General features: G+C 41.7%; 1 protein-coding gene across 3 annotated transcripts in view; it reads left to right on the top strand.

The window, feature by feature from the left end:
- The first annotated feature begins 1609 nt into the window (after positions 1-1609).
- SRPX (sushi repeat containing protein X-linked) overlaps positions 1610-22453 on the top strand; it is a 46496-nt gene continuing 25652 nt past the window's right edge. For all 3 annotated transcript variants that reach the window (XM_061988602.1, XM_061988603.1, XM_061988601.1), the window contains exon 1: positions 1610-1704. In XM_061988602.1, the coding sequence (XP_061844586.1) occupies positions 1635-1704 (70 nt within the window). In that variant the 5' untranslated portion in view covers positions 1610-1634. The remainder of the gene's footprint in view (positions 1705-22453) is intronic.

Genomic DNA, 22453 nt, shown 5'->3' with positions numbered 1-22453 from the left:
GTTGGTGCTGAGGACCCAGTGCCTACCTATACCCATAAAGGTATTTTACTGAGGAGGAGCTCTAGCCTGGCCCTGTGTGTGCAGGTGTCCTCACTTCTGTGCACATTTCAGTCTCAGACACCAAACGTAGTGGATTTGAGTGGGGAGCTATACTTCAGGTATACTCCTAATCCAAATGTAAATTCCTGTGAGAAGAAAACATTTTGGAGAAAGCTCCTAGATGCAGCACCCACATAGATTTTTATTCTAATTACCAGAAAGATCCCATTTCTTTCTTAGGCCACTTGAGTACCAGCAGCCTCAAAGCTAGGCAAAATTGGTGCCTTTTCCTATTCAGTTTCCAAACTAATACTTTCCCTTCAGAAGACTCTCCTCCCTCTGAAAATTGGGTGTCCCTTATTTTAAGAGAAATATATTCCTTTTACTTACTACACAGTATTTCCTCATTTGTCTGTGCTTTGATGCATACTGGTAGGATCCTAGGAACTTTCTTGGGGTCTCCCCTCCTTAATGCCCCAGCATGCAAAGTCTTCACAGGCAGCACACTAGCTGGGGCCAGTGCTTTCCTGCACCTTGAGCAGTTTAAAGTCCACATTAGATGCTACCTCTAATGGTGGAAAGTGAAAAATAATATCCAAGTTTAGCTGCAGCCAGGCTGCAGTGCTGACAGATGTCAAATCACAAGCATTGGAACATTTGATGCTCTGCCTAAAGCCCTCTCTTCCATAGGCTAGGAGCAACTGGGGAACAGAGGGGGAAAGCCTTGTGTCTTTGTGGTTGATGGAAGAAAGCCTGAAAATGTGACCTCACAACACTCTAGCATTTCAAAAACTTCATGGGAAATGTGAATATTTCAATTTTATTTTCCTTAATCTCCTGACTTGAGGATCTGACTCATGATTTTTGCACACACAGGGCTGGCTTTCTGCAAATTGCTGAGCAACCTGCGCAGTCCATCTTGAAAAGTACCGTCCGTTTCCCTGCACTCTTGCCTACTGCCCTGGCAACCGCTGCCACCTTGGACGGGATGCGAGCCGGCAGGCGCCATGCTTTCCCTGCACGGTCCCAGCTTGCCAGGGAAAGAACTGGAGCCAAGACAGCTCTTCTCCCCATCGCGCCCTTCTCAAGCTGAGTTTCGAGGCTGGCAGAGGCGAGAGGGCGCGGGCAGGGCCGGTTCCCTCACGGCCTTGGAGGGAATACTGTCCCAGCCGGCTCAGTGCCTCGGCTGACGGCGGGACTGCGGTCGGGAAGGCACAGCGGGTCGGGGCACACACCGCGGCGACGAACTCCCAGCCTCAGGCCGGGGGGCGCTGCCGGACGATTCCCAGAGGAGGGAATCCCGCGGAGGGGATGGGGGACTCGTAACGTTCTTCCCCCTCGCCGAAGCCCTTCCCGCCCGCTGCCCTTCCCGCCAGCTGCCGCCGCCAGTCCCGGCGTGAGGCGAGGCGAGGCGGGGCGAGGTGGGGCGGACGGCCTGCCCCAGCAGCGGCGGTGGCAGGAGGTGGAGTCTCCGGCGGCGCCCGGGAGCCCGCTCAGAGAATGTCTCCGTCCCACTCCTCCTCCTCCTCCGCCTGCCCCTTTGCCGCGCAGCCCTCAGCCGGGGAAGGCCGCCGCCGCCGCTGCTGCAGCGCAGCATGGGGAGCTGCTGGCTGCGCCTCGCCGTGCTGCTCGCCCTGGGCGCCTGCCCCAGCCTGGCGTACGAGGGTAGGGAGGGGAAGGATGGAAGGAAGGAACGAAAGAAGGGGGCATCGGGGCCGGGGGGCCCCCCGCGGTAGGGCAGCGGCCGGGGGCGCGGGGGAGAGCGGGAAGCGAGGCGGCGGAGCTGCCTCCTCCCGTCTGCGGCCGCGCCTCGACCCGGGGCGGCGGTGGGGACGGCGGGGGAACGCCACGGTGCCCCGGCAGCCTGGGGAGGTGGGCAGGCGGGCGGCCGACCAGGAGACTAGGGACCCGGAGGGGCGGCCAGGGGGGGCCCTCGGTGCTCGCTCCCCGCTCGGAACGCATTGTCTCATCCTCCCTCTTCTTCCCTTGGCTCTATTCCGGGACGACCGTCAGCTTAACTGAAGCCTCATCCTCGGTTGAGGGTCCCGGGTTATTAATCACGGTTCAAAGTTTTACGTGTTTTGGGTTTAAAGGGTGCAGATGGGTGATAGCCCGTCGCATTTTCACATTGAGCATCAGTTTGCATCTCCTGGTAAACTTGCATCGGTCTGAGAGAGGAGAAGACACCCGCTGAAAGTTGTTTTAGTAGGACAGAGACTGTGATGTTGTTAGGTGTTAAGGGAAGATCTGTCAGACCTAGCACTGAGACCTTGGCACTTAAAAATCTTGCACCAATTTTTTCACCAGCTTTTGTTGCCACTGTGTGATGGCACATTTTGAAAGCTACTCTGAAGTTTCAATGTGAAAAATGGAAGAGTGAATCAGTCTGGGTTCTTGTGCTTTGAGTACTCAAAAAAAAAAAGTTTCCTCATGCTATTTTATGTCGAATTATTTGCATTTGCTTTAGCAAACTTTGAAATTTGCTCATTTTTAGGCCTATTTCCATGGCAAACGGAAATCAGCATCTATGTCTGCCTGTTCTTTTCAAGCAACTGCATCTTGTCAGGTTAAATATTGCTGACTTTGTGGAAGCTGTAAGTAGTGCTGGTGTAAACTGACGTGCTGTGGTGGTTTAACAGGTGTAGTCAATGAAAATACCTACAAATGGTCAGAACAGAGCCTTCAAAGACAATGGGTATTGCTTCAAACTGAGGTGTCTTACAGTGGGTTGACTGTGAAGAGAGGCAATGAGCGGGTGAGAAAGATGGCTGATAGAATTCACAGCTCTGCATGCAGAGAACCTCTGTTGGTGATACATACTTTTTGTATCCAGGAGCTATCCCTACATAAGCTATAGTTCTGCCTACTGTCATAAAATGGCATAATGATGGTATTTGTAAGTTGAAGTTAGCTTTTCATGTTTTTGTTGGCCTGCTTTAAGTGGCTTCTTTCCAACACAAAAGATGCCGGAACACACGTTTATTCTTCTTCTTTACAAAACACTAAGGTATTGGACACATCAGTGGCTAAATCAACAAAAACAACAGAAGTTTCTGTCCTGGCATTTCTCTAAGGACTATTGTACTGCCAAATTCTCTGTATTTACTTAGAAAGATGACTGACCACTGTACTTTGAGGTTCATGCGAATGTTACTCTTCAGTTAGTTTGCAGAGGATGCTAATATCCTGTCCTTCTCTTCCTTCCTAAAAGGCCAAATTTAACTTCTGCAATCTGAAAAATACAATTTTTGCACATAATCTTCAAGTTGGCTGCACAATAGCCTGCTTGTTGCTGCTTTCACTTATTTGAAAGTACATTTTTTCTTTTGTTTGGTTGATTTTTAATAGAGAAAATGTGGTATCTTTTAAAATCTCAGCATGAAGTCTGTTGAAACTGTAAATTGATATCTTCTTTGGTGGTATTGTGTTGGTATGTAACTGTGCACATTAGGTACAGAATGCCATTAAGTAAACGAAAATAGACTTTTTATGTACTTTAGTGAACTGTTGTCAGGAAGTTGACACAACTATTTTGTAGACAAAGCAGAACAGTCTATTTTGGATTCATACAAAATGCTTATTTTCAGTAGTGAGTTGTTATCTAGATAACAGAAATAGTGTAAGTAGGTCTTTCGTTCATAATTTAATAACTCTGAACTTTTTAGTGTAGAACATTTGTGCTCCATAACCCAAAGACTATGGTGAACACCACTCTAAACAGAACTAATTTACATGCCGTAAAAATTCTGTGATCAATATTTGATGATGGGCAGTAAAAATCAAGACAATATTATCTCTGTGAAAACGTCATTGAATTTACTGTCTCCTTGGCATTTGGAAGGTGACTGAAAAATACTTGAATACTTGTTAAAATACTTGAAAGCATTTGAAGCAGGTGCTATATTACCTGTAACTGCAGTTTAAAAGCTTGAAAGGATGCCCATGGTCTTTTTACGTTGTTCTATTCAAAGCCCATGGTGTACTGCTGAAATCTCTCTGATGGCACTACTCAGAGAAAAGTCAGTTTGCTCTTCAAGAATATTTTAGAGATGCACCTTTTGGAAGTTAAAACAATATTGAAACATTTCTTTTTAGCTGTGAAAAAACACTCCAGTATACTGGGTGAGGGTACAGCTGTACACACACATATAAACATACAAAATTAACTTTTTTTGCGTTTTGGGTACATGGGAGCTGAAATCAAGTGGCACTACATGGTATAAGACTGTTGTACTCTTGCCTTTATACTTTTAGTAGATAGTGGAAAGGAAAGCTAGGCTGTGACAGAATTAATGGAAACTGGTTATACTGCATAAAAAAAGAAACTGTGTTGGAACCATGGTATTGGTGTGAAGGAACTGTGAACCTTGAGAGACATGCCATTACAATCACTTAAGGACTATGTAATACTGTACATAGTGTAGTAGTATGTAATAGTAAGGACTAAGTAATACTATAGAACTATTTTCAAAACCAGTATGAAAATTCATTAAATGAAAAACGATCTGTATGTTTAGTGTGCTTGGAAACATAGCCGTATGTTTGGATTAAATGTGAGTAGATGGAAGTGTGGCTGGTTGTGGAGAGGATAACCCTTGTCAAAGTTGCACTGTAGAGCAAGGAGTGCCTCTGCGGGTGAGACTTCTCAGTGCTCCAGCTGTTCAGAGAGAGGCAGTCCTTGCCTGATTGAGTTTATTGGGTAAATAGACAAAGGAGAGGGGGGCAAAACTGAAGGAAGTAAATATTTAAATAGAATTGCTTAGAGTCATGTGGTAGGCTTTAAGAAAATCTGGCCTTGCAACTGATAACTTCTTTTCCCTCTTAGTTCCTATCCATCAGACCAAGCTGCAACAGTCAAGAAACAGTCTCCAAGCCCCTAATCAGCTGGTGTTCCACACTGCCAAGGGTGGGGCCCCTTGTGTGAGCTCAGGACTTTTTGTTATTATTGTTAATTTGTTGTGGCTTTTTTTTTTTTTTGTAATACAGCTTGCTGTCTGTGTATTAATCTTGGGTGACAGTTTGTGCAAATGTACATATAGGATACATTTGTGTGCTTAGTTCTCTGTGCACTGATCCCCTAAAGCTGAGGGTGCTGACAAGGAGCTCATGGTGGACACAGACCTAGGTGCTGTGAATGCTGGCTAGGCACAGAACAGAAAGGCAATGGCTACCCTCAAATTGCTTGCAGTCTAAGTACAAGTGGAGCATATAACTTGGAATATCAAAAACATCAGTTCTTAAAACAATTTGGTAATGTTAACGTGTGTTTTACTGTAGTCTCCTCATTTCTCAGACAGTTGAGCCCAGACGTTGTAAATAAACAGGAGCATTACTGAGATACATTTGGTTTTGGTTTTCTCCCATTGTGGATAGGAGTGGGATGAGTATCAATGGGGTCAAATTTATTCCTGATGAAGATACAGGTAAGGAGATGGCTTGCTGTTGTATCAGCAGTCAGCTGAATAAGCCCCTGGGTTGAAAATTCAAACTCCTTACATGTATGATATGTATAACTGTAGGAGAGTTGCATGGACTTACATGCTCTTCGTTGCTTTTCTCCATTGGAGATGCCTCTGTAGAAAGTGTGCTGCCTAGATACTGCTGCCCACTGATTTACAGGATGAATGGATTTTGGAGGTAGGCACGGAGTTCAAACCACAGTGTCATTTGTCTTAATGCACTGTGAATAAACCATAATTGATGAAGACCAGAGTGTGTATGAAGAACACCATTTGCAAGAAATAAGAAATTATAATGTGTACTGTGTGATAATACAGACTGTAATTAAATATTGTCATTCTATGTGTCCTTCATGATACGTCTGTGAAGCTTCTGAAAGTTCAAATATTTTTTTACACAACTGGGGTAACAAAATACTTATTTCTCTAATAATTTTTCTGCTTCTGAAATGGCTGTGTTTGTTGGTTGGGAGTTTTTTGTTTGTTTTTATTTTAGTGATGTGAGGTTTTTTTTAATTTGCTGTTTCAAGTTATATGTTAAAATTATGGTGTACAGTTTTCACAAGGCATTCACTTGCATTTTTTTAGCACAGTAAACGAACAGTTCAGGACATGACTAGCTGGCTGACACTTCTCTGCCACTGTTTCTAAGTATTTATTATATTTAAAGGAGCACTGTTAAGGTTGTTCAAACTAAAAATTTATGCTGCAGTACCTTGAAAGTGGCTCCAAATTACAGGTTTTAAATATAACAATTCTGATCTTTCCTCTAACTTGAAATAGCCACTTGAGAGCTGTGCCAAAGTTTGAAACCACTTCAACTTGTCATTTGATGTATCTTTACATGAAGAGAGAAAGGATTTTTATATTTCTTGGGAGACATATGGAAAGAAATTAAATTTCCCCTAGTTAATACATATCCAATATCTTCCTTAGGTTTGCCTGAGCAATTTTGACAAGATTTTGTTGTGCTTGAGGAAATAAATGGTGATTTTGCCACGTACAGAATGTATAAAAATGTGGTAGTAGTAGTTACATGAACTGTAAATTTCCATCAAGTGCAACATCAAGATGATAAGAAATCCTTCCCCAGCCACCATTATCTCAATAACTAGTGTTTCTTGGCAACTGCAGGGATTTTCCCTAAGAGAAATATCTAAAACTACATCCCCCTTTTCAGCTCTGTGAAGATGGATGCAGAATGGGTTTAGCATGGGAGCATATTAAGAGTCTGCTACTGTCATCCCAAGGTAAATTTGTCAAAATACCTCAGTGTTGCACTACTGCTAAAATGAAACTTTTCTATTAAAAAGCTTGTTTGAGAAGAAAGTGTTGCTCATGGATTTTTACTTGTTTCCTATATAGAAGTTACTGGACCAGCTGTGTGACAGTTGCCTCGTTTGGCTGTCTGGCCTTCATCATCAACTCCTGATTTTTATTTTTAGTGCTATGTTTGTGCTTTCTTCTCTAGTGCTTAGCAGATTCAATGCTGCCTTGCAAAAGCAGCTACTTCATGTTCCTTCATATCCTTCCCAACAACATCTTTTCTTTGTTGTTGCTAGTTTTGGGAGTTGTGCTTTCCCCCCAGGAAACATTAGACAAATGTGGCCTCTTTTTGCCGATGGGATTGGACTCCCTAGCTGTCCTGGGCTTCCTTCTATCCATCCCTGCTGCCTGACTCTTGGCGTGTAAGACCTTGGGCAGGATCCCTTGCCTCTGTCCCTGTTTGTTCAGGTGCTAGCGCAGTAGGGCCCAGGTCTGAGGCCTGGCTGGGATTCCCAAGCGTTTCTGCAGTACAGGAGAGATTTCCAAAATGGCGTTCTCCCAAACCTACTCTCGTTCATGTTTTGCATTGCTGGAAACACCCTCTTCTCTCACCCAGGCAGCAGTTTTCAACTCTTTTCTACTCTCCTGCTTGAATTTTTTAACTTGTCTCTTGCCTTTCAGGCAAGGTGCCCATGTTTCCTGACTGCCCCTGGGTGCAAATAATATGGTGGCTTCTCGTGTGATCTCACAGCAAGCCGCTGCAAGCCTCTGGGGAGAGCGAAGCCTTCTGGCAAGGCCAAACCAGGGCATGGCTCACAGAAATGTATCTAGGATGTCTTCCTTCATCCTCTTGTGCCATTTGGTGTGAAATAAGCAATGAGGGTGGGACCCATTTTATTGCTATGTATGGTCCTGTCTCTTTTAGATGGCCTTCTGTAGGTCCGTACTGCCCTGGTTTCAGCTCTCTTAATATCAGCTCAGTAGTTGGGAGAGCTTCTGTCGCCTCATGGGAGCACGCAGGGCAAATTACAGGCTGAGAGAGGGAAACAGCCCCAGCTGTGCAGAAGCACTGAGCCTCTGCCAGTCCGTACAACTCAAGCTTAGGCATTTTTGGCAAGGGTTTTTGCCATTTGGGCAGATAACATTTTTATAACTTCACGTTTTTTGCTTACTCAATGAAACCACGTCTTTATCTGAGAAAAAATGACATCAGTGGAGTTTAGCTGCTGAGAGAAACCAAGTTTTGCACAGTATCTAGAGCTCAAAAAGAAATGAAAATGCTTGAAATGATGCCTGTTCTGGGTTTTTCTTGTGAAATGGGTCATTCTGAGCTATTTTAAAGGGACACCCCCCACCAAAGTATGCAAGATGTGTATCATAAAGATGCTTGATTGCATTTGGTTGACACTGGTGAATAAAAAATCTACATATTAAAATATAAAATACCTATATGTCTTTGATTTGTATGGTCTTTGAATTGTGCCATGCAACTGTGCCTTTCAGGGAGGCACAGAAGAAACTTCTGCAGCTTTGCAGGAAAATACATAACAATAGGTTTTATATTACTGCTATCTTTTGCTGCAGATCTTGCAGTGAGTAAAAACAGACATGTTTGAGAACAGTCCACATAAGCAATTTGGATGATTTAGAAGTTTGTGTTATAAGGAAAGTTGGTCTTGAAGATTGTGAAATTACTGTGGTGGTGTTAAAGAAGGAAGCCCTTTTTTTACCAGTTGTGTAAAATTTAAAACTTGTCATGACTCTAGATTGAGGTTTTCTTACAATTTGAGCAGTGTGATTGAAGATACCTGGTTTTGGTCTTCCCTACTTTTTGCCGCCGCCTTCTTCTTTTCAGGAAACGCCATTGCCATTTAGGGTATTGGATTTAGACATGTTGTATGTATATCTACTAAGAATAGCCTTGCAGTTTGAAAGCAGTCATGTATTCAGGCTTTTCCAGCATTGCCTTGTCATGCTGCATGGTTTACTCGAAGCCTACACTTAACCAGTGTGGGCTGGCAATGAGTCACTTAGCAAAGTCTGACTACTTTTAGGCTGTACCGTGAGAGTTTTAACCTGCTGGAGTCTGTGCTCCATCTTGCGCTCCTCAGAGGTCTTTTGTCAGGCTTCCTGATGCTGACTGGCCAGATGTGAGGAGATGCTGCTTCCAACTCCTGCCTCATAGATTCTAAGCCCGTGCCAATTACACTTTTCTTTAGAGCTGTCAACTTGAGGGCAATGCGCTTTTAAATAATGACTTGAAGTTGCCTGTCTTGAGTCCCATCCATTGTGGCTTTCTAGTTACGCTATATCACTGGTAAGTAAAATATGCCAAAATTAACATGCCTCTAACCAGCTATTCTTGAAGATTAAAAACATATTGGCTCATAGACATTCACTGTTCTAAGCTGGCCAGAGGCAGATACCAGAAACAATATGCCTGGTGCTGAGTTAGTGCTAGTGAAATGTTTAAATAAAAAGAACACCCCAACAAATAATAAAAAGGTCTTTCCCATACTTTTCTGGGAAAGGAATGGATGTGAGTGCCGCAGAAGGCTACTTGAAGCTCAAAGGAGGATCTTTCTCATTACTGTAGTAAGAAAAAGAGAGGGCTGACTTAATGCAGATGTTTGTTTGTGAAGGCATCCAACAGGTAATTTGCTTCTGCTCTGTACTGCTCATTTCTTTTAATGACATTAAAGCAGCTAGTTAGCCTGTGCCTGCATCCCCTTGGTAAAATGGTTTGTCTGGAGAGCCTTGACCAAAAACATTGATCTAAGGAGCAAGTACTATTATTGCCATTGCATCTATAATGCGTCATATTAAGGAAAACCTGTGTGGGTGTGGTTAGATGTGGCACTGCTGCAGGTTGTTCTTGGGTCTGTCTAAAGCTGAAAAAGGGGTGACATGTACCTGGTTGTGGTTCTGAGCGTACCCGTGTGCACTTTTCTGGCTAGTCTTTCTGTTGTCCTCGTTACTGCTTTAGTTAGAGCTGCTGGCTGTGTTTCCATTTCTGTAGGTATCAGGAGTTTGTCATTGCTTCTTGGCATTTGTAATAGTGAGATAGAAAATACGTTTCCAGGAGAAGCAGGAGATAACTGTAACTAAACTTGTTTTGACTTTAAGGAAATTTCCAGTTAAATGCATCAGATCCTGAGTAGTTCTGTAATAATGGAAGGCAACTTTTGTATAAATGCCAGCAGTGCTGTTGGTGTCTCTTGTTACCTTTTGTCCTTTCCACCAGCACACTAGATACTCACAGTGGATGACAACTTCTTATCTTTTCAGAAAATACAAACACCTAAATTGCTTTTTTGGCTCTGTTTTTCAGAGAAGTACTTCCAGTTGAGGATTCTATGCCTCTCTCCAGCTGAATGTCAAACCCAAGAATGTTAAACTGTAGCTTTAGATGGCTCCAAGGCATTTTGGACCTCTTAGATACCAGTAACAGCACAGGACATGCACTGCAGTCCTGGAAGTTCTTTTGTTTTATTCTCATCCAAAATTAGCCTTTAGCAATATTTTTATCTGCCAGTTTGTAGGGAAATCTCTAGTATGTGGCATGCTTATAAAATGCTTCAGACATTTTAGGTGTAACATACACTAAAAACCACATACATTGTGTAGGCAATAAAAGACAACTTATAACTCATCAAAAAGACAATATGGTTAATTTATAGATTATTTCCCTGCTGGAAGAGTAAACTGGTTTGCTAAAACAGATCTGTACAAAAGAATTGAAAATAAGTCCACCATCTGAGTTATAAAGTATTTCCCTGTTTGTAAGGCCCTCACAGGGAGAATGGGTTTTGTTTTATTTGCAGTGGATGAATGTCATTTCTCAAACACGACCCTGGTCTCTCTTTACTCTTCTGCCTTTAACAAAGCTGTTCTTTATCGCACAAAGACAATGAGAAAGTGGGAGGGGGGACTGAAAAAAAAATAATATTGTAGTACATGACACATAAGAATAAATTGGTGTATTTTTGTGGTGTAGAGCCTGATGATTCTCAGGGTTCCAGTTCATGGGAAGCTGTGCTTTCCAAAATGTTCTTGGTCCTTCTTGGATAAAGACACTGTGGTAAGTGAGACTAACAAATGGCAACAGAAACACTAAAAGGGAAGACATAAATCATGGCTGCATAGATTAGTTATTGCACAATTTACATAAACTTTAACTGGAAAGCCCTGTGCAGCAGTGCTGTTCAGCAAACTTTAAGCTCTTCTCCTCATCACCTTCCTCTCAAGTCCGTATGAGAGCTGGTACAGTAACTTATGTTTCGGTGAAACTGTTCTTTTAAAACTATCCTGTTTTCTTAGTCACTTCTAGTTTCCACTGCAGAAGGAGCTGTGAGGAATTCCTGCCATCGCAGTGAGATACTTGTGTGTGTGTGTGTGTGTGTGTGTGTGTGTGAGGAGGGAAGAGGAAGGCTCAGCAGGCTCCACGGTATACAGCAGCTGACAAGTTCACACAGAACTGCATTTCTCTTGGGCTTTTAGTAGTCAGTCACCTGTGATGACAGTGCTGTAGCAAGCTCCTGAAGATTTCTGAAGGCTGGAGTGAGCTTTACATTGGGGAACTGGCTGATGGACTGGTCCTGTTGACAGCTTCTTGCCCAGATGGCAGGTTGTTGAGGGACGGTTGGAACGACCTGTAATACAGTTGCTTTTTCCCAGAAAACTATTTCTGTTCTTGGAGAGAGAGCTGAGTGAGGGAACTGGAACCAGGGAGCTTATTGTGAGGCCTTGGAGGTTGCCCTTGGCCTAATTTCTTACTGGCAAATGCTGACTTGTCTCAGACTGCTGTTGAAGTGATGGTGCCTCTGCAAATAAGAGATGCCAAAGAGCCTGTCTGCTGCAGAAGGGCAGAGTGGTGAGAGGAAAGTGACTGGATAGCTACTGCATACAGCCTGTGTCACCTCTTGCCTTCTGCTTGGAGTTCATGCTAAATGTAGCATCAATTTTTCTTTGATGTACCAGGTCTATATATAAACAGTGGGAAAGTAGAGCTGGTTCTCTTTTGCACACAAGACGTAATACACTCTGGACCTGACCGTACAGTTGGTCTTGAATTTTGCATATCATAGGAAAACTTCAAAAGAAGGGAAACTTTAAATCATGAGAAAAAAATCTACAAAACTCAAAAGCACGTTAGTAGATAAGCAAGTGTGTGGATCCTTTGGTTGTTATTTGGTCTCTACACTGGAAAACCATGTAAAATCTGTCACCATTTTTAATGACAAGGGATTAGATTTGCAAATGGAAGGTTAGAACACTGAATCAGGGAACTTTATCTTTGATTTTATTTGTGTCTGGGTGGTCTAGATCATTAAGGTTTTCCAAACAACTCTGCATTTTCCCCAGATGAGGAGATTATTTTTTTTCAGTCAAACGTGCCTGGTTGAGAAACATAGAAAAATGTGGCATTGGTATTTTCCCATTATTAAAAATAAATAAATAAAAGGTGGAGGGTGAGGCTTTCAGATGTCTCATTTGTACACTGAAGACTTCAGGCTTAGGGCTGTCTCGTTGCCATGAGGGCTGGCAGAGAGACATGGACCTTCCCTTGCAGCCTGGAGACAGCAGGGGCCTGGCTGGTGAGTGAGAGGCTGGCAGTGTTAAAGTTGGTGTGAGCATTACATGTCTTACATGTTGGACCTGCAGCTGGGTTTGGGTTAAATTCCACATTATTTACAGTGTATTAATTCTTAGTAAAGATTTAGGCAATGGTTTCATTTTTCTGTGAGAAATATTGCTAGCTTAATACTGCTTGTGTGGATTATTTTTTTTCACAGTGTTTGACATGTTCCCTTTTTACATCTATGTCTCCAGTCCATATAACAGACTTGCGGGTTGTCAGTCTGCTTTTAATAGCAAAGCCCTGAAATCTCATGAGTCAGGATTTTCAGACTTCGCTTCTGTGAGGAGGAAATGATGAGAAATACAATGGCATCCCTATCCTGTCTTTATGAGATAAAACCAGCTTATCTTTGCTGTATCTCCACAGCATAGTATTTTGATACTTGCAAGAAACTTGATGTGACAAAATACAAATTCATAAACTTGTTATTTAAAAATGTCTGTTCTGTTGGGAATTTAGCTTGTTCTTGCTGAGAGCCTCTAGTTACCATCGTCAGGATGTTTCTGAAATGAGCAGTTTTTCAACACTGACCTGTCTATGTGGACAAGTAAAACTCATAGAACTGGCTATTAAAGGATTATATCCTCATTATGTTAAGTGAACCCTGACCTCAGAAATTTGCAGCTGTCTGCCAGCTTGCTTGCTGGAGCTGCTCTTTCCTGCCAGATGTTGTTCATCAAGGCAAGGCATCAGCCTTCCCCTAAGGAAAGGGACCCAGAGCACGGCTGTCTTATGTCCCTGCTTAGGCCTGAAACTTCCCAGCACGCTCTTTCCTGATGTCAGGAGGCTGAAGCTGGACCTGCTGCTGCATTTTCAGGAGCTGAAGGGGAACGGGGCATCATCCTTCTTGCTGAGGGCCATGGTGCTGGCCACAGCCTCTTGGTATCTGCTCTTGGCCTTGCAGGATGAGATGGGGAGAAGGAAAAGGGTGCTGCTGGATATTTGGTAATGACATGGTGCAGGTGGGAGAAGGAGAGACATAGGCACATGTAGTCACTGTCTGTGGTGCCCTGCACTAGCTTGGGATGCAATTCTGGTTTCTGCTCTCCTGAGTTGCTTGTTGCATGGCTGAGTGTTGCAGAGTCTCTATTGAAGCTGGGACCAGGTTACCAGGGCAGAAGCCCACAGTATTTACTACAAGGACTAGGAAAAAACATGTTTCCATCCTGTCTTCAAGCTCATACGTTTTGAAAAACCTACCGGTTGGCCACATACATGTTTCTCTTCTCTCCAAAAAGATTTCTTTTAGGGTCCCATTTTAGGTTGCTCCAGTCACCTCTGCAGGTTCTGGTAGTGGCAGTGGATTTTCACTGCTGTTTCCACCTCCTTAAGGAGCAGAGTATAATCCTGGAAACATGGCTTTTGTGCAGTGGGGTCATTAATTTTGTTGAAGTTGTTACAGTAGTATTGCTAGATTTCTCTTTGCCTTAAAACAACAATTAGGGTTGGAAGACTGAAGAAATTTAATTTTATGTTGACCTTTTTTTATTTACTTGCTAGTTAAGGACATTTGAAGTTTCTGAGCATTGTCTTTAGCAGTATAGCTGTATATAGAATTTTTTTTGAATGCAAAGCTAATGCTCCTCATGGATTGTGTAATTTCAGTAGCTGTAATTTAGAACAGTCACCAAAGGATCGAAGTCTGTTGTATCAGAAGCCATCAATACAGCATATGGGTTTTTATTGCTTTTGTGATAGGCACGTATCATTAGTGAAACCGAAACCTCTAAGGCAATATCCGTACAAATGACCTTGGTAACCATTCTTTCAAAAGGAAATTTGTTTGTCCTCTTTTTTCCAATGCAAGTGAGAACTTGGAGTTGCCACTGTCAATCAAGAATAGTAATGAAAAATGAGCAAGGATTTGGAGGGAGTATCTCAAATGTTCCTTTAAATTCTAATTGGCATTATTTTATGCTGGCTGTAAGCAAAAGAAATTTTGAATCTACCTTAGGATATGATTAACATTTATTATTTTAAACAAAATGAATAAGCCAGTTCTTATCAGTTGGTTTATACAACTGCTATGCCTTTGGCTGTGAACTTGTTATATACTGTTTGTTTTGAGGCTGTTTTTAATACTATTTTTCAGAAATGCATTAAATTCCTACCTCCTGAGGCTTCATAGCAGTTGTTTGCTTTTCCCTTGAGTTGATTATTTTGCTATTAAATTTTTAAGTTTCTCTGACCTCTTTTTTTTTTTTTTCTTTAAGTTCTAGCTGTTCTTCTGTTGTCCTTGCTGGTTTTGACCTGCTGACTGCCTTACATGGCAGTTGAGTTGTCTGAGTTGTTTCTTCAGCTCTTTCTGCCGAGTATAATGCCTGCTGCTTCTTTGTGCTACCCTTTCAAAGTGCTAGTGAAGTATGAGCAGTCCTTTGAAGTCTGTCTTCCAAGAAGAGCCTCCAATATTAATACCAACAGCTCTTAATGTTTTTGTCTGTTTGCAGGGTGTTTCTATTTGTCATGGATAAAATATCAAATTTTCTAGATCCAGGACTTTGTAAACCAGTTTTTGGGCTTCTAGTTTTTATAAAAGGAAGCTGCTCACATGGAAGTCAGACTTAAAGTGTGCTGTGACAGACATCTCCTGCACTGTAGTCACATTTATTCATTGAAAAATAACTACTGAAAAAATGCAAGCTTGAGGCTAAATGGGGAGAAGTCCTTCATGAGCCAGTTGAGGATAATGAGCCACAACAGAAGATTTTCTGTATTTATTTAAGTAGTGACTTAGAGAAGGTAAAGGAAAGTTGCACAGGTGAGAAGACCTCGATGGAGCTCACTGGAAGCATGTAGTGTTTACAGTAGTTGTGTATTGCTTCTGATACTCTGTGACTCCACTTACTGAAGAGCAAGGGGAGAGCACAGTTAGTAACTTTACATTTTTCCACTCTCCTTCTGTTTTCTAGGAACTTGTTGGAGAGTTTCCTATGGATTACAAACAGCCCTTGATGCAAGTTTTCAACTGTTGGTGTAGTGTCTGAAGCTTAAAGCTGAGTTTTTCCAAGGGAGCCTTCCTTTTAGTTTCCTCATAAAATCTGAAAAATATTTTGTAGATGGCAGAGCTTCAGAAATAACACATGACTCAAGGATAAAGAGAGGAAAGCAGTGTATCTGGTTCTGTACTATTAAAAGTTAGTTACTGGGATGTGCTAGTTTCCAGTGTCAGTGTTTAAAAAACGAAACAAAACCAAAACATTTCTTCTATTTGTCAGCAATTCAGAATAGCTTGGGATTAGTTTTCAGTCTCTTCATTTGGAAAGTTATCCCAAAGCCAACTGGAACCTGTAATTAAGGAGACTTTCAGCTTAAATGTGCTTTACTTAATTAATGAGTGGTTCTACCTTTTTTAGTTACCAGTAGTAATACCTCATTTTAGTCTCTTATTAGTCTTCTGTAGGTGGCCTCCCATTTTTCTGCTTTTTCAATCTGTTCCTAAAATGTAGGCCTGCATTAAAGGGCCTAAAATGTCATAATGTAAGGGAAAAAAACGCATATTGAAGTGTGCTCATAGGATTTATTACTCTGGATCTTAAATAATGTGGTAGCATTTGTTTACATCTTCAGAGTTCTAGTTTCCTTTTCATTCTGCAGCCTTCTAGTGCATCTAATGGTGCTCCTGCTGACAATTATAATCTGTCCTCCCACCCTTTCCCCATTGAAGAAGCTGCTGAAGCATCTTGTTTGTGTGAGTCGTCATGTGTAATTCAGGTTTGATTTATTATAAACTTAGTTTGATACATTTCATGTGAGGAGTCTTAAAAAAACCCCTCCAATTGCTTCTGTTTGCCTAGAAGGTAGGAATGGCTGTGAGAGCAATTTGTGCCACAAGAGTTTGTGCCACAGGTGGGACTGGCTCTCAGGATCTACTGTCCTGATGGAGGTACGCCGTGCCATCAGGGATGGAAACCACTGTGGCATCTGAGGGTGTCTGAACAGGAATTTATCCCAATGCCTGAGGTAGTCTTTCACCCTTTCAGATAGACTGGAGGCAGACTGCCTGGAACAGTCCATGTGTCTGTTGACTTCACCGGTACACAGCTTATCCAGTTTTATGGAGGGTTTCATCCATCCCAGCTCTTAGGGTACTCTAATGAGACCGAGTGTGCACAGCCAAACAATGCCATCCACAGACCTGTTGTTGCTTTCAGTGAGGTGAAAGCTCTCGAGGTCCCTACCAGCCCATTGTTTCCTCATGACTCCAAATGCATGTGTCAATTTGATTTTTAGGGTGTGTAAGATCGATCCATCAGCAAAGCAGCTTTGGAAATTCCTAACTGGGCTCAGGTCACACATATCTGTAGGTGGCCATGCAGTCTCCAGAGTCCTGGAGAGAATGGGCTTGCTAGCAGGATGCAGGTGAGCAGTTCTCAGCTCAGGCTGGAAGATCACTGCTGGAGAAGAGGGCCAAATATACATCCCTGTTAGAACTGTTGTGAGAAATTAGCCTACAAAACAGAGGGCAGGCAGAGATGTGCTGCAAGACAGTAAAACAGCTGGAATTTCTTTAGTTGCCTGGAACTTCATGCTTAGGTAGATTAGGCTATTGTAGTCCATTTGACTAGTGACAAAGCCATGAATAATTGAGATGAGCTGATGTCTGGTGGGTTGGAACACAGTTTGGGTTTTGCTGTAAACAAATATTACCTGTGGATGGTGGCTGTGTGAGAGCAGCAAAGAAACCAGTAACGCTTACAGGTGTCAAAACCACAGGCAACATGTGGACATCCTTTGCAGATCTGCTTGTAGTTTGTCAGGCACAGAGTGCAATTTGTTCTGTGTCAAGAGCTGTCTGTATTTCCATGCTGCTGTAAGTGAAGGCTTTGCTTTCCTGATATGGTTAACCTCAGGCTTAGACCATATATATGCTCAGAATAACAAATATAATAGTATGCAGCCTGCAGTGATGGCAACTGTGTTTTATGTACATGTAATGCGGTGTGTTTACCCTCCTCAAACCTATTGATTAAAGAATGTACATTTTTCTCAGCTGAATTGATTTACATTTTAGTGTTCATTACGCTTTCTTTTGTTACAGCCTGGTACTGCTGACCATGATCATAGAGAGATGCTGCTGTTAGGTTTTTTAGCATTGTTTATTGAAGAGTTCTTTAAACAAAAATGAAACTTGGAGTTCATCAAGGCCTGAGCAAGGAAAACATTTTTTTCAGCCTCCTCCTAGTAGGTCTTCTGCTGGCTTAACTAGCTGCCATTCCAAATATTCAAGGACTTAGTTTGTTAGCCTGTTTTTTAATCTTATTTTGCTGGATTTCAGTTCATTGCAAGATCCTTATCAGGTGGAGCCATTTAAAAGGGAGGGCAGGTGCTTCTGGACTTTCTCTTGCCAGCCTGAAAAATTACTGAAGCTAATTTCTTCCTTTTCCTCTGCACCTAGTTATTTAAATGTTCTATTTGTCAATGAGTCCAAACAAACAAAAAAACCCTCTCACTGGTCATGCTGAAAATCAGTATTTCATTAAGAGCACTGTTCATGTACATAATGTCTGGATTTCTCCCTCTGAGTCAAGCTTCCAGCTTGACCCGTGAAGCCCATCTACTTGATGAATCATTGTGGTGTCTGGTGGGTTCTACTGTTTGGAATGTGGCCTGTGCGGGAAATAAGGAACAACACAGGAGATAACTGATACTTTTCTTGAAGATGTACCAATGCCAGCTCCCAAGTATGTCTTTTTAGTCTCTGTTGAGACGCTTTGGGGTTTTTTTTTCCATTTTGATAGCAGAGGACTTTCATCCATATGCTTTACCTTTTTGTCTAGATTTTCTTTAAACTAATTTTCTGTTGGAAACCAGCAACATATGTGCATTTACAACTCTGAAACTGCATTTTAAGCAAAATTTGATGAAATCTTTACTTCCTGTTGAATCACACAAAATATCACATGACAAGCAAACCAGAACAAACCAGAATTCTCAGCATTAGGAATTTGGAAATGCATCATGTTTTTTTTGTTGTTGTTGAATATAAGGACACAATTTTCCTGGAGGATATTATTTTATTACAGCGTCAAGTGAATAGTATTTAAAAAAAATATTTTCCCAGGGCCTTTAGTTATTTTATGTGTGTATACATTTTATGTGTGTATACTTGAAGCAGTGTTTGACTATGCTGCTCATCCTAACACGAAACTCACAGTTTTAGTAAAAGCTAATAGATTTGCTGTGGAGCAAGATATCTGAGAGCAATGTAAAACTGCACTAAAATTCCTGGACTGTATGCATGTGTTGGCAAAGGTGTTTGTAGCTTCTTGTTAAGTCTGCCAGCTTTTCCCTTGACTGCTGCTGTATTACAGGACTTCTGCCTGAGTTGAGTCAGAGCCACTTGAACAACTTCCACGTTTACTGCCAGTCAAGAGAGGGAAAAATAAACCAAAATTGGTGGTGGAAAGTGCTTTGCTTTGGATTTGCTGTGTCTAAGATGTGTACATTGTGTACATAAAAGGAAGCAGAGTTGAATTGTACTTTATAGAGCATTTCTGGACTGACAGTAACTTTTGTGTCCCTGTGGTTTCCATCCCACCACTGATTTTCGGGACAGTAAACTACATGGGCATAGCTGCTTACTTGTCAGTATGTGACTTCATTGAAATGAAGGAGACACCTTATACCAGGAGTAGTGTTTTCTTTGCCAGCGCATGAAGTGAGTTTTGTTACCTGACTTCTGTGTAAAGCAACAGCTTTCTTAGCATGTATAATTAGTCTGTTTTGAAACACCTTCATGGCTTGGTGTCAGCTATAGAGTTTCTCCATAGTCACATTGGTCCAACAGATGGCAAGGAAGGAGGGAAGAGATTATATTTTGGGAAAACAACCTGTGTCTGTGTTTTCCTGATTTCTTTCTAATTGGACAGTTTTATTCTACAAAGCATAAGCTGCTGCTGGCATGCAAACTGCAGATATCTCTGACCTCTTTTGAACTTGCTAATAATTAGGCTTTCTGTACTGTGTTTCAGTTATGCTTTGATTATGACAACTTTGAAAGAACTGTTCTTTGATGGAGCCTTGCATGAGGCATCTCTCTTGAAGCAAGTTAAAACCTGTGCTTTAAAACATGGTGTTTGCATCTTAATCAATACTGAGACACAGTGCATTAACCTGTGTATAGCCCTGAGAGGATTTTCTTGGTGTGGAATTACTTTCTGTGCTTGAAAGACTTTATACTTGCAAGGAAGAGAAGCACAACAGTGGTGTGGAGCTTGCTGGGTGCTCATAGAAACTCAAATCTCTGCTATCAGCATTTGTAATTTCCATGAATACAGGCAGGGAAATTTCCAAACATTCCTGGAATTAATCATCTGGGCTACTAAACTCCACATGGTGTTATTAACTTGGTCTGGATAAGTGAGCTACATTTGGATTCAGGATCATGCTGTTACTATCTTCGTATCTTCCGTTTCTCAGTTCAGCATAGCTCTTGCTGAATACAAGATTGTCAGGTTTCTGTGCTTTAACTTGCTTTCCTGTGCATTGCAAAGACAGCTGAGACTACTGATTGAGTCAGTCAGGAGACTTAAGAGTGGTGTGGCCAGTGGGAACATCCTTTGAGTAGTAAGGGCAGATGATATCTTTTGAGTTACTAAGTGTGTTGAAAATTGCTTAATATGAACAGTTGCTATTAGATTCTCTACATTTAAACATCTTCATTAATAACAGTTGCATTTCTCTGTCAGCCCATCTGTAGGAAGGTTCAAGGCAAATCAGTATCTCTGGCTAGTTATTGATTTTGCTGACTTTTCCTCTGCTATTTGTTCTTTGATTTCTGTAACAAAATAAATGTTATATTTGGTGTGAGGTTTAAGCCTTTCAGACCAGATGAGTGAGCAGACAGTTTTTAAACAAATACTGAAATCCAGCCAAACCAAATGGCATCTAAGCATGAGCTTTGTAGGACTGGGGCATAATGTCCAATCAGTAAAGAATGAGATTAAAAACCTGGGTTTACATTTTCACTGCTGTCATAAAATGAGTGCAAGCATTTTTACACACATCTGTCTAATGTAAAAGATCATGACCATTTTTAATGCCTTTTCTGCCTCCTCATGTGCGTCTTGCAGACTTTTGAGGTCTTAGGGTGACCCAGCCATGCTGTATTGCAAGAAGCGCTACAGTCTGCACATGAAGATAAATTTAAAGATCTTTTATTTGATGTGGCCTCAGGTACTGTGGAATGTAAAACTCTGAGGCAAAACATTGGAGGAACTAAATTCAGATGTTAGACTCGCTGATGGAAACTGGTCATCCTCTTATTACACATGCTTAAACAGATCATCTATTTGAGCATGGAAGGAATTCCCAAGTGCTCTCTGTTTTGAAGGATAGATGGCGTCTGGAAGGAGCCTTTTCTCTCCTCCCAGTGTCAAAGAGTAGCCAGTGCCAGCAGACCAGAGATGATGCCATCAAAGCTCATTTAACTCATGTTGTTGCCCTGTGCATAACACACGGTATCTTTGCACACTTTTTTCCCCCCACTTTGTTTTCCTTTTGGTTATTTTGTGAAAGTTGCCATGCAGATGAGATTGGAAATTAGCACGGTATTATAAGGATTGTTTTTTTCTGTTGTCTATTTCCCATGATAAAAAATAGAAATGCAGTAATCTTTTCTGAAATATATATTCAGTTCCTGGATGATCCCTAAAGGTCCCTTTCAACCCCTACCATTCTATTCTAAGACTTACGTGTGGTAGCAGGCTTTAATGTTTTGGGTTTTTTTTAAAGAAACCTTTAAATCTTCTACCAGTACTGATTTTTCTTTTGTGTATTTCTGTTGTTGTTTTAAACCTTTCCTTGCTGCTGCCTGTCAGAATGAAGCGCTCTATTGAGAAAATGCCTGGTTTCAGGTCAGAGAAGGTGCAAAATTTTGTGTTGTTGTTTGTTAGGATCAAGATGGCTAAGCAACTATTGATAGCTCTGGACTTCTTTGAGTTCTGGAGACCTTTGAGGTGGTAAAGCAGAATGGAAAGATTGTTTTCCAAGTAAAGGTTAATACCATGTAATATCTAAAAGGTTGTACTGTGGAGGTGACCTATCCATTAGAGAAGTTTTGCCTGTAATGGTCTGAATTGCTATGCCCAGCAAATGTGGTGAAGTTTGAGATTTTCATGTCTGCAATAGTGTCTTTCTGTCTGCTCGGGGATCTGCAATGCACAAATGAGTAATGTAGTTAAGTCGGGTTTTGAATAGAACTGAGGGACAGCAGAAGTCCTCTTAAAACTTCCTCTGCAATCTGATAGCATTTGTCTCCTTCTCTGGCTCTGCAAACACTGGCAAATCAATTGCTGCAATCAAAGTACTCTCAAAGATTTTGCAGACTTTGCCAAAGGGCAGGACAATCAGATACTAGAAATATAGAAAGTATCTTTCTTAATGCCTGTCTGGCTTTGTGTATTTATCTATCTTGTATTGTGTGCAAACGTGAACTCGTAATTGCAATTTGTGCTTGTTCATGAATGCAGCTATGTTCTCCATTTCCTTCCCTTTCTTTTTCAGCTGACCAAGGCCCCTGGCCAGGAGAGCAAATGCTGGACTCTAAGTGTGGAAATGGAGCTGTAATGAGAAACTGAGAATAGCAGCCTCCACTGGGTATAGATTGTGTTACTAGAGCAGCAGAGTGCTTCACCAGATGCTTGAAGTTGAAAGTATACATCTGTAATCAATTTTGCTTGAGTTTAGGGTCAAACAAGTGGTCTTCTCGAGGCTGGTAAGATCACTTCAGGAGATAGTGAAGTGTTTTGCTGAACGAGAATTGGCTTGAAGGCTGGCATTGGGACACTTGGAGTGGATTTTTCAACCACAAAACAAAACTGATCCTGAAATGATCTGATTTAGGCTTTGCTCAAATGGGTAACTGTTGCATGTCTTAGTGTCCTATTAGCTTGCCAATTTGAACACTGAAAGTAAATGTGTCCTCTTAATGAATTCTTGTACAAGGATTTTTACTTTGTCAGAAGGCTTACTGACTTACTTTCATAGCTCCTACAGCCTTGTTGTATCCCTAGATTTATTCATTTTGCAGAGACTATTTGATTTGACA

This window comes from Colius striatus, chromosome 1 (assembly GCF_028858725.1).
Source record: "Colius striatus isolate bColStr4 chromosome 1, bColStr4.1.hap1, whole genome shotgun sequence".
In the NCBI taxonomy this organism is placed as follows: Eukaryota; Metazoa; Chordata; class Aves; order Coliiformes; family Coliidae; genus Colius; species Colius striatus.
This window is presented reverse-complemented; position numbering and strand designations above follow the sequence as displayed.